Raw genomic sequence first — 12,523 nt, forward strand, 5'->3', positions numbered from 1 at the left:
TCGGTTATAGCGAAGTCCTTGGGACCATTGGAATTACTTTGTTATATTCGTAATTCGTTATATCCGTAAAACGGATTCATAAAAACATCTATGGCGAATTCACTATATACATGTTTTCTTTCACCAGACTATGATTTTTGCTAATTGAGGCTTAAAATAGAAAGTCATTACTTTGATGGCTTTAATGATCGGATTGTGAATTGAAAAAATTATATGAAAAGAAATTCATTCAAATTATTTTATCAATTGGTAGCGCAAACTTTTTTAAACTGTAAAGAAATTGGTTATGAAGGTGTTAAATTTCATTATTATTCACCTCTACGGGACTCAAAATCAGTTCGCTATATCCGTAAATTCGTTATATCCGAATTCATTATAACAGTAAAATTTTGGAAAGATTTGTTAAGAATTTTACCGAGGATTCCAAAAAACTTCGCTGTATGCAAAAATTCACTACATCTGTGTTCGTACTAAACGAGTTTTACTGTACATGTAGTATTGGGTTCTCCAGCAACATTCTTTGCAATTCCTTGTCAATATTTCAATTTTATCAAACTCAGATTTAAGTTTTCCAACATTGAAACACTATTAAAGGTAATTTAATTAGGTTGGGTGTTATATGTAAATAACCCCTTTACTGAGTGTAACTAGATTATTCTCCCAGCTCCAAAGTATAATAATGATGACTAATCATGCTTTATTCCCTGGAAAACAGAGTGCAGATCAGTTCCATTTGCATTTACTTTATGCCTGTTCGAAAGGTGATCAGCAATACATGTAAAACACTTTGAACAAGAACTATATTGTGGTAGATTAGGTCCAAAGTAAATCAAAGTTTTCAGTATTCTGTATAATAAGATGCTGTTCTAAGCTGTGATTCATAAAATTAAAAGAATTACATGAGTATTTAACATTGTCAGCTTTATTCAAATATTCATTTCAGAATACACAAAAAATAAGATACATGTCTGCTTCAGACATACACATAACATTTTCCCCATTTTCTAGTATCCCATTTCTTGACCCCTTTTCTGTTTTCATCTCAACAACATACAAATATACACAAGTAACAGAAAAATATCAACCAGATATGGGACTATATATACACATGCATGCTCTTCATATCAAAATCTGAAGTGTATTTTCCTGTGTGTCACTATTTTTCAAAGTCCAATGGACTTGGCTCCCAAATATATTACACATATAAGCAGCCAGATACATGGATAATCCAATTTGGAGTGGTTCAAGAAATAATTTTTTCTGTTAAGTCATTTCCCTTCACAATATTTTAGCTAGCTTCGCCATGTAACGTCTACTTCGTCTGTACGAAATCTGGAAAGTAAATACATGTCTATGTGAAACTTGAAACAAATACCCAACATATTCAATTCCATTCAGAACACATGGGTATTTCTTCTGAGGATGATTTGTGATATAAGAATGAAAAACACAACACATAAAAATCCCTGAAAATAAACACCTTACAATAATGAATGTTGTTCACAGATAAAATGCAATAAAAATCATAAAAATAAAATAGTCATAAGTTTTCTACCAAGTTATCAGAAATTACCTTTGTGTGCAGGTAGTTTCTTTCAGCGGAGTTGTCTGCCCTGAACGGAACATTTCCCAGCCTGCTTGAGCAATCATGGCTCCATTATCAATACAGAACCTTTTCAAAAGTAAACAGATATTGCAAAACATGTTCACTAGATGTCCTTAAAGTAAAGAGACATTGAAGTACATTTACTCAATGTACTGGACAATAAATTATACAAGTGCACAGATCCTATTGCATGTACACAGAGTGAATGCTGGTTTCTATCAGAATCCAAATAAGTGTAAATCACATATACCTTTCATCTGTAGCATACAGCTTGGCCCCTCTCTCCTTGGCCATTGTTTCCATCATGTCCTGTAGTCGTTTATTACCTATTGAAAAAATACAATGTTTTTGAATATATACAAATTTATGTAAATAACAGGCAGGGTTGTCTCTAAAAATTGAAGTAAAGGAAGAAATAAAAAAGTAGAAGGGGGTCTGTGGGTCTAGCTTATAGCTAGATTGTGTTTGAAATGCAAAAATAGCCAGGTAATTACGTCACTTTAGACGGGTTAATTTCCCGCCCCCCAGGTCATAGAGACAACCCTGAACAGGCATACACCCAATTAGAATGCACTTTAAACAAATATATTGTAAAACTGTTCAACTTAAACTTTTTGTATCTAATATTATACATGTATAGAATAAATAGATAAATTGACGCAAATAATCCAACTCACAGCCAACGCCCCCAACGATGAGAACTTCTTGAGATCCACAGTGTGCCATGGCACGCTCTGAAAATAACATATTTGTCATAAAGTATGTTATCTAATACATATCTCTCTAAAGTACAGCTCATCATAACTTCTTTTCTTCTGGATGATGTATAGTAGATTGTAGAATACGAATGAGCAATTATAAAGTTATAAAAGTACATCCTTGTGTATATTAATCCTTTATAAAAGATGAGGTTTGACTCCTGAGATAACATGCTGGACAGTGATGTACATATACTATAGTAAATACCGTGAAATTATTTAAATTTTGGAGAGAGAGGCCATTTTCTTAAGATTTCCAATTTTTAAAGGTTTTTGAGGAGATTGGGCTTGTTTTTTAAATAAAGACAGTGCTTCATAATTTGTTGGTAATTTGAATTCATTGGTAATAAAATCCCCACTGAGCCACCACAAATCTACTATTCTACAGTGCCCACTAAATATACCTGTGATTTCTATCAACATGGCAAACACGGTCTCTTGGAGGGAGAAGCAGAGATCTTCTGGTGTGTATTCACCCTTCTGAAGAAGCTGTGGTGCTTTTTCCTATATAATTAAATGATTTATGTACATGTAATTACAAATGAAGTTAAGGTAAGTTTACTAGAAAAGTAACCTTTTGAAATAAAGGTGATTCATTTTAAATAAGATGAAATTGTACCATACATTGATATCCTTTCATAAAACTTTGGACAAATTCTGGATTACACTTGGTAACACAGCACTGCTGAAAATTATGTATTTAGGGGAAAAAGACTAAATAAAATTTACAGGTATTAGTTGTGATAAAAAAGGGGTATGTTCTTAATTTTTTAAAAATAAGATGCAAGTGGTGCATGAAAATGATTGCCATACCTCTATAAATGAGAGTAAGCCCGAGAAAGATACATCCATTCCCTTCACAACATAAGGTAGTTCCAAAAACTTATTACCCCTGGAAAACAATTTCCTTGGTATTACACGTAAATTGAAATTTGGTCGACTTTATACATTTTAGGTTTGTGTGGATCAGAAATTAATTAATTTCCAATCAAAAGACTAAACAACAGTTGTTAATGTAGAGGAGTTGTGCTACATGCATTGAATACACATTTCTAGTTTTATTGTAAATTTGAAATCGCTATGTATAACATACTTTTTGGCCAGTTGTTCAATATTGTATCCAGGACTTGGATCGTTAGACAACTGAAATTGAAAAAAAAAGTTATTTTTTGTATTCAGTCTTTATTTTATTCAACATGAATATTATTGAATTAAATACATGTACATAGAGCTGAGAGTAACAGTAAGACATACTTTCTTACTTTTAAAACTCTGGCAAATCTATCAAGACAATTTCCCACTGCAATATCTATCGTCTCTCCAAATATTCGATATCTTCTCTGGGAATAGGCTATCACCTGATAAAAATAAAGTCAATAAATGACCATTTAGTATGCTATAAATGGACTATAAGATGCAAAGGCATCAAACTGACCAGCCAATCTAATTAAATTGACTGACCAGCTTACTAAAACATTCTTTGACAGTACTTGCCTGAGTATTTCCTCCACTGACATATAGTACGATAGGATTTTCAGCCCCTGTAACCAGACGCCCCATTTCTATGTCTGAACAATATCCTTAAGGATTCCACAACTTTTTAAATAATATATGACCATTTCAACTTGTCAACAACATACATGTAATTATAGATGTAGCAAGAACTAGATGTTAATATGAACTAAAAATATTTCTAAAGATAAACCAAAATAGGCAGATGTTAAAATCAGCGATATAATTGAACTTTGTTTTTGGATACGTCCAATACAATGGTTGACTGCAATCATGGGTTTACCCCACAACTGTGCGACAGTCCTAGCAACAATGGCAGTGGAAACCAATGGTGCACCCATTCCTGGACCTGGTAGAACCATATAAAAAGAACAATGATTTTGTAGTTCACTCATATACGGTAGGTATTTTGCTTTATTTGCAAATAGATTATAGCTTTTTTAACACTCTGACATGACAGCTGTGGAGAAAAATCCTCTGATTTAAGCCCAAGTGATTATTGAACTATTATTTGCATCTCTATATCAAATCATACCTTTTGTGTAACAAACAACATCTATGTCCTTTGGAGAGATCTTTGCTTCATCTAAAGCTTTTTGCAAAACTTCAAGAGCATGCTCCCTGTGATGTTGCGCTGTGTTCTTTGGTAAAAATCCTAAGAAGGACAATAATTGGTTAAAACTTTAAACATTAATAAGTCGCTGTCTAGAAATATTTTCATAGAAAGCTTCATTTTGTTTCTCTGGATTTCAAGCTACAAAATCTGCTCTACAAAATACTCTATCAACAGTTTTTGTTAAGATTAATGCAATAAGTGGTGAAAAGTCAAGTCTCAATCTTGACTCGAACCCAGGGCCTCTTACCATTGAGCTATTGATATCCGATAAATTGACTGACAGTCACACACCTGTCAACCTGATGACATGCTCCCCCTCTTTCAGAAATTACAGGGCTGTCACAGCACTTTTTGGTACAGGGACCGGGTCCCTCTCCATTTGGAAAATTATCGACATTTTTTGTCAAATTGGGAAAATTTAAGATACTTTAATATACCATCAAAATGCTTTCTGTATAAATAGCAGAATCTGCTGTTCACTTCTTAAAATTAAAGTTTTATAGCTCACATGATGTTCCCAGGAACTAACCAAGAGTTAAAAGGAAGACACAAAAAATAGGAAAATTTTCAGAATTATGAAGAGTTCAATTTTTAAAAAAAAATTATTTACACATGTTGAATTACAGATTTAAATTGTACAGTGGTCAGGAAAATAAGAAGACTTCATTTTTTTTTTCACATGATTGAGACATGTTGATTGACAATTTTTTTTAAAAATCACAGGAATCCACATACATAGATTAAAAATACTTCAAAAATACTAAATTAAAAAAGATTAAGATCAAATTTGGAAAAGGGAACCAAATCTACATGAGGTGGAATTATTATATTTCATTTCAAAGATAAAATATTTGTAATATCTTATAAGCAAAATACTGTGTAATATGTTACTGACATCTTGTGTATATTTACGGGTATTAGTAAAACCCTGTGATCCAATTACTGCCGTAATGCAGAAGATCTGTTTACGAAGTCTACATGCAAATGTTTTCCTAATAATCTAAGCAATTACTTGGAAGGTTTAATTATCATCTAATTACCAGATAACAACCTATCCCTCTGTATTCCCAATAATTTATATCAATCACTTTAAAATGCATCACTCATAACAGCATAATGCCGTGCATGCCGTACAACCCAATTAACCGACCCAAAAGTGACTACTAGTTGGGCTTGTTAGGTCACCACAGGAGTTCAGTCCAGATGTAAGAAGCTCTTGAAATAATCATCAGTGTTGTCCCCATTACTAGATCATTCAGGATATAATTAAGCCAGCGTTAATCAATTACGGCAAATCTACTGACCAAAAAGCAGCTGGTCAAATCGCAAGTTGTAAATAGTTAATGCCTTTGGGAATTTTTTTCCTGAAATTGGGAAAATCTGTGGCTTTTTGCCATTGGGAATGGGTCCGATATTCGGTTCAAATTTGAGGGGAGTGACTGCCCTGAATTAGTACCCAAATTCTGAGATTACAGGAAATGCTCTGAAGCATATTCCTGGGGAATGACATTTGGTTTAATACATTGGGCGCCAATGTAACAGGTGGTGAAAAGTCAAGTCTCATCTGGGACTCAAACTCAGGGCCTCTGGTGTACCATGACAGCGCTCTAACCACTGAGTTATTGAGACCCAACTGTGTGGCAACATACTGACTGGCAGTCACACACCAGTCAACCCGGCGACATGAGTATAATTGTTTCCCTCAAACTTTGAGATAAAAACCACCTTTGTCAGTTTCACTTTTAAAAAAGCCTGATGTGCTTTGTCTCTCATTATGTGGGCTTTGATTATGTAAGTGACTGCAATATATTGTGCTTTACTCGACGGTAACACACGTGCAATATATATGTACTTAAAAATCTATCATATTGTTTACCTTGTCCTGGTGGGGTGATGTATGTATGACGTGGGTTAGACAACACAACCCCATCTTTCACAATTCCTACACCAAGTTTATTGGCACTGCCTTCAAATCCAATCGCGACAACCATTGTTTTTCAAGAATAGAAGAATTTAAAATAACAATAACATTATTTTGAATAATGTTTCTCTTTTAAAATAAATTTATAGCAAAATATTGCAGAAACACAAAAGAAAGAAGAAAAAATGACCATGCATGCAGTATTTTTAACCGGAAATAAATTGATAAGTGTAAATTTAAAACCAATTTAGTTAACGATTGTTCTGCAAAGTATTCGGGGATTTGCTATAAATGCATTGTTGATATATATAGAAACATTAAACATGTTTTTATTTTTAAAAATTTTAATCTCTATTATTTGAACATTCCTTGAAAAAAAATCTAGTGGAAAGAAATAAGCAATTTTAAAAAGACACAACCGAAAAACCTTTGAACGACATAATATGAAGCTTATGTGTTCCGGAAAAGTTATGTACACAAACTATGGTCAGGTGAATTAACTAATTTACAGAATAACCATAATGGCAGGTTCCCAAATAAGATGGGTAAGATTTTTGTCGTAGTATACAAACGAAATTAAAATTTAAAAAATCATTGTTATGATATCAGGGTTGGAGATTAATCAAGTAAAGTACAGCCTTTTTTAAAAGAGAAAGAGAACAGGTGCTTGGGTCTCCATATACATTGTACAAACATCATTACATGTAATAGGTATCATGCACATATATCTGTATATGGAGACCCAAACATCTGTGAGAAAAAGTTTCTACTATATTCAAAATTTCATTTTATATCTTGGCATGTTTATTTTCAAGGACCATGAAGATCCAATGAGGAATTATATTGAAGAGAAGAAAAAGAAAGAGAAGAAAGAAAGGTACATGTATATTATGAAATTAGAACTTTTGCTATGTAATTATGCTATTTTGTAGCTGTAGGTCTGTAACTCCGGGTCTGAAAAAAATTGGATGGACAACCTGGGAGCTACAGTGCCTCCCATTGAAAAAATTGTATTTTCATTGTGCACAAAAATGTGTTTTAGACTTAATAGCCTTACTTATACTCAAATTCTGTGAAAACAATTAGTACCATTAAATTCATCATGCAATTTACTCCTGATATTGTCTCTTTACTTTCCTCTGATAACCTTTTAAACACCATAATTAGCCCCGTAATTTGAAGTGGTGCAGTTTGTTTACATGTAAAAATGGTGACTCTCAATCTCGATGTTAAATTGACATACTGGTACTTGATTTTTGAGGTCAGTAGTGTTTTCCAGAAAAGTCTGAGGCTAGTAAAGAGACGATATCAGTGGCTAGTCTAGCTCTTGTTGGAAAATAAAATTGGTAACTGTAATTCTCTCTCTCTCTCTCTCTCTCTCTCTCTCTCTCTCTCTCTCTCTCTCTCTCTGTATTTGCAAAGTGAAATGATCTATCAACTGTTACATAAATAAATCTACAATATAACATAATCTTTTTGTCCTTTCTCAGAATTGAACAGTTGAAAGCTCTTGTCTTTGACTCGGACACAACATCATCGTCTTCTTCAGAGGATTCTGGTTATCACAGAAAACGCAAGAGAAGAAGATCTGAAACAAGGTCAAAATCCAAGAGGAAAAAATCGAATTCAAGGTCTGACTCAAGGGAATCTAACCAGGAAAAGAGCAGTAGGAAACATAGGAAAAAGAGAAAGAGAAAGAAGAATATAGAAGAGAGTGATAATGAAATTTCATTCAAACCAAAGAAAAAGAAAAAATCAAAAAGACGTGATCCTCTAAGAACTGATGTTGAGGATGAAAAGATTGTTTGGTTGGAGAGAACAGTCAGTGACAGTGATGTTAATAAAAAGCAAACCGAACATGATAAAAATTCAAAAACTAGAAGTCATAAGCATAAGAAGCGTAAACATAAGCTCAAGCATAAGAAAAAAAAGTAATAAAAATGCTGCAACAAATGATTGTCTCTTCTTGGTCTTTGCTATAACACACAAATATATGCATAATAATGAAATCATCATGTGCAGACAAAGAGGGTGGGTCTTTTTTTTCTAGCTTGACATTTCCTATAAGCAAAGGGTGATGATCCACTTTGTTTCTCTTTTCTGAATAAGAAAACACAAGTGGATCCTCACCCACTGGAAAATTAAAACTTGTTAATTTCTCATGAATTATTAGTAAAGTTCACGAAAATAGGTTAAATTAAGGCCTTGAGCCCCCAACACCCAAACAAAATTATCACTCGGAAAAGCCTTTCCCTACATGGTCCCTATGAAAAACTTAGATCTGCACATTCATTTAATTAGTAATCGCAGGGTTTTGACAGTCTGTGCGAAAAAAACCCAACACATTTTATTTCTAGTTGAAACGCCTCATTTGATTGGCTAATTAAATTCATATATATCATAGGGTAAACTGATCGTGAGTCGGACACATAATTTTATAAACATGAACTGTATTCAATCCTGTGAATGTACCCTTGTTTCGATTTGTTCAACCGGTGCCCCTCTGGCATTTTGATATCTGTCTGTGTATTATCAGACTCGGAATTCATCAGATTGTTATAAATATGAAAATGATATTTGTGATCATAAGTCGGACGACAAATGACCGAGAGTCGGACATGGTTTTACAGCGTGATAAGGCACAATTAATAGTTGCAGTTACTTTTTAAATCAATAAATTTATTAATTTTTTTAAAGCGAATTAATTTCTGACCCAGAAAGAGGATATATAGTTTTTTGATGAGACAAGATCAATCTGTAAACAATGAAACCTCGATCAGTATGATAAAACAAAACAGGTGCTTGAAGTTTTCACGGCATTTGCCAAGTCAATTTCCAATATGCGAAGCTTGGTTTCGCTGAATGAAAAAAATTAACTGACCCTTGTCCAATCAGCTTGTAGTAGGCGGAGTTAAGATATTCATATGAGAGAGAGAGAGAGAGAGAGAGAGAGAGAGAATAATTGTCAGTAAACATATGAAATAAAATGCATGCATGCATGTTCATATACTTGTATGAGTAAATACTTAGCAGTCCTCTATTCAAAATTATCTAGAATATCTGTAAGGATATCGGAGCGACCCGATGAGCTCAAATGATGTCGTACTGTGTGAATGTTTCAGCGGCATGTCTTTGATGCCGGCGAACTGACCGGCCGACTGGGTTCAACACAGACTCTATATGCATACAAAGTCATGCAATACAAGGCTGTTTCAATTGAAAGTTATTGCGTTCAAAGAAGACCAAGCTTTCGTTAATTCTGTCGCCTTTGATTGAATCGTACAGACTTGACTAAAGTACAAATAACCTGACCCATGTTAACGAAGTAAATTCCCATGCAGTGTTCAACATTGGCTGTTTTTAATGCAAGAATATAAAACTAACAGGTAAGTGTTTCATTAAATATATTATACAATCAATTAGATATAAATATTTGTTAACGAAACAAAATTCCCATCTTTAATTATCAAGTAATTCTCGCAGTGGCATCATGCCAGCTGTCTCGCCGATTTTCCCCTTTTTTCCCTTTCCTTTGATTTCACTGGCAGTTTGGCGCTGGACTCTCTTTAGCGCCTTCTTTTGTTCTTTTTCTTTTTTGCTGTCATGCGCTTGTTTTTTGTGACTGTAAGCATCATCTGCAGTAATAACAAAATACTGTGTTTCAGGCTTGTTCCGCTTACTAGCGGCTTTTGATGCTCTCGGAATGGGATTAGGTAAGGACAGAATATTGCTTTCTGAATTTTCATTTTGAATAATTGAGGACAAAGGGTCAGATATGATTGTTTTTGTAGCAGTATTTTCTTTATACATTTTCCACGTTTGAAAAAGGGGGTCCTTAATTTCTTTATTGCCTAATAAAGCCGCTGTGAATTTGAGTAGTTTCGCTGAATCCATTGTAGATTCAAGAACTTCTAGAGCTTTTTCATTTGTTACAGGTGCAAGATCCGCGCCATCAGCTGTACTAGTCGCCAAAGACTCAAAACTCATCAACCCATCAGTATCCATTGTTATTGGGAGATCAATTAAGGTTGCTGATGTCAATTCAGTTGGAGGAAAAAGAGGCAAATCTAAATAAATAGAATTAACATTGGGCTGATCTACTTTCTCTGGCTGTGCGGATGAAGAACTCTCGAAGGAAATGTCAGACGTCTCAAGCTGAGCGGAGGCAGAACTCTCTAAGAAATTGTCAGAACTCGAGTACAATGTCGCTGGTTTGTACGCATCGTTTGGGATGGCCTCTGGGTCGAACGGGAATATACCTGTCGCCTTGAACCCATTTTTTACCACTGATGGTTCCGTAGCAGATACCCACGCTTTGTGAAACATTCTAAAAAACTGCCCATGGCCCACAGGAACCCCCGTTACTTGAGTGAAGTTACTGACTTCGGAATTCCAAGTGTTTTTCAAAGATTTAAAAAAGCTTCTATCTAAAGGTTGTGTCCAGTGACTTGTATGGCTGGGGAGTTCAATGATTATAATATTTTCTCTACGTGCTAATTCAATGAACTCCACGTTGTTATGCGAGCTATGCCCATCGCACACGAGGAGTTGAGGACGATGTTGCCCAATGAAGGGAAGAAATGTGGACTCAAACCACAACCTCCCTATTCCATCTTTAGTCCACCCAGACTCTGAGAGGGAAATGTTTGCGTTTTTTATTTCAGTTTTCTGCAAGTATTCAGAATCGTAACTAAGAAGACTACGTTTAGTTTTTCCAGGGATTATGAAGTGGGGCGGGACTGTATTGCCCTTTGCATTTGCGCAGACGATTACAGTGACAAGTTGTCGCTGAGTGGAACATTTGGCATGAACTGTTTTTGCCCCCTTCTCTGCAACAACTTTTCCTGGCTTATGGGCCAATGTGAGTCCTGTCTCGTCCATGTTCCAAATGTGCTCTGGCTGTAAATTGTTTTCGTTCAACACTTTTCCAAGTGCAAGAAAAAATTTACCGACCCTCTCCTTTGTCATAGAAGCATGCCTATTTGAAGCAGTTGCTTCTGGAGACCTCAAAGAAAAGCTAGTGTGTCTTTTTTTCAGACGTCTCCACCACATTTCAGATGGATTTTTGTTTTTGAACGGCACATGTTTGGCTTTCGCCATAGCACTTGCGGCACGCATAAAGTTGTATTTACTGTAACCTATACCTAGAGCTGCCCTCTCTTTCGCCGTTTCTATCAACTCTTGTTCATCTTTAGTAGATAATTTGGGTTTTGAGCCCCATACCCCATCCTCTTTGACTTTACCACTAACTCTGTCACTCAATGTAGAGGAGGGGACAGAGTATTTTTCCGCGGCTTTGCGGAGAGAGGAATAACCAGACTTGACTTCAGTTATCGCCTTGCGCATATTTTCAGGGTCCCAAGCTCCATATACTCTCTTTTTTTTCGTCTGACACCTTAGCATCTGTAAAGTTTCAAAATTTTCATTTTTGTTATTTTTTTGGTAGCGTATTTCCTATATTTATTATATTTGAAACTACCAGGGCAATAATTCTGTATTTATTGTTTTAATTGTGTTTTCTCGTATCAGCATTTGTAACGCGATTTTTTTTAAAGTTAAAAAGGGTTTTTTTAATGTACAAGTAATTTTATATCATTTTGTTATTTATTTATTTTTTTGTGACTTGAAGCTCGTTTATGAATCGTAATTTTATATAAAACAACGCATTCATATTCAACGTTTATTAATTTATTTGCATTTTGTTTCATTAATGTATCAATTGCACACAAGCATTAATGATGTAGAAATTAAAATCACCATATTTTTAATTCATATTTGTCTAAAACTTGTCTGATTTGAACTATATTTTCATCTGCAGTGAAAAACCCGATGTTGCACTTCTGGAGAGGACCACATTTTTGACTGAATTTTTCAGCAGCTCCCTTTGGTTTTACGTAACATTTATCATGAATAAGATTTTCTTCAAATAGCCTAGAAATATGAAGCGCATCTTTTCGGCTCAGGTAGGCTCGTTTATGAGAGCAATCCATATCGGCAAAAACTGCTACGGCATGTTTGTCTTTTGGTTTTAAAGGCTCGTTTCTGGCATAGTACACTTCACCAACCCTAAGTTCTGTACCTCCCCAGTGGTGCATGCCCACTGCATAGAC

General features: G+C 34.7%; 2 protein-coding genes across 2 annotated transcripts; one reads left to right on the top strand and one right to left on the bottom strand.

Moving 5' to 3' along the window:
- Positions 1-895: 895 nt before the first annotated feature.
- On the bottom strand, positions 896-6,636 carry LOC105338890 (probable tRNA N6-adenosine threonylcarbamoyltransferase). Its single transcript, XM_011444183.4, has 12 exons — positions 6,369-6,636; positions 4,412-4,531; positions 4,124-4,225; positions 3,859-3,932; positions 3,627-3,722; positions 3,458-3,507; positions 3,178-3,256; positions 2,769-2,868; positions 2,284-2,340; positions 1,857-1,932; positions 1,574-1,672; positions 896-1,332 (listed from the first exon to the last, which is right to left on the bottom strand). Exons 1-12 carry the CDS (start codon positions 6,481-6,483, stop codon positions 1,293-1,295), a joined length of 1,008 nt encoding a protein of 335 aa, XP_011442485.3. The 5' UTR covers positions 6,484-6,636; the 3' UTR covers positions 896-1,292.
- Positions 6,637-6,844: 208 nt separating this feature from the next.
- On the top strand, positions 6,845-8,367 carry LOC105338889 (protein FAM133). The gene is made up of 3 exons (XM_011444182.4): positions 6,845-6,958; positions 7,229-7,290; positions 7,904-8,367. Exons 1-3 carry the CDS (start codon positions 6,935-6,937, stop codon positions 8,346-8,348), a joined length of 531 nt encoding a protein of 176 aa, XP_011442484.2. The 5' UTR covers positions 6,845-6,934; the 3' UTR covers positions 8,349-8,367.
- The last annotated feature ends 4,156 nt before the right edge of the window (positions 8,368-12,523 follow it).

This window comes from Magallana gigas, chromosome 3 (genome assembly GCF_963853765.1).
Source record: "Magallana gigas chromosome 3, xbMagGiga1.1, whole genome shotgun sequence".
NCBI classification, from domain to species: Eukaryota; Metazoa; Mollusca; class Bivalvia; order Ostreida; family Ostreidae; genus Magallana; species Magallana gigas.

Coding starts and splice junctions, on each gene's coding strand:
- LOC105338890 (XM_011444183.4), bottom strand. CDS start 6,483: ATGGTTGTCGCGATTGGATTTGAAGGCAGTGCCAATAAACTTGGTGTA. Junction 4,226..4,411: donor TGTTGTTTGTTACACAAAAG/GTATGATTTGAT, acceptor TGGTTCTACCAG/GTCCAGGAATGGGTGCACCA. Junction 3,723..3,858: donor TCAGTGGAGGAAATACTCAG/GCAAGTACTGTC, acceptor TATTTTTATCAG/GTGATAGCCTATTCCCAGAG.
- LOC105338889 (XM_011444182.4), top strand. CDS start 6,935: ATGGCAGGTTCCCAAATAAGATGG. Junction 6,959..7,228: donor CAGGTTCCCAAATAAGATGG/GTAAGATTTTTG, acceptor TTTATTTTCAAG/GACCATGAAGATCCAATGAG. Junction 7,291..7,903: donor AAGAAAGAGAAGAAAGAAAG/GTACATGTATAT, acceptor GTCCTTTCTCAG/AATTGAACAGTTGAAAGCTC.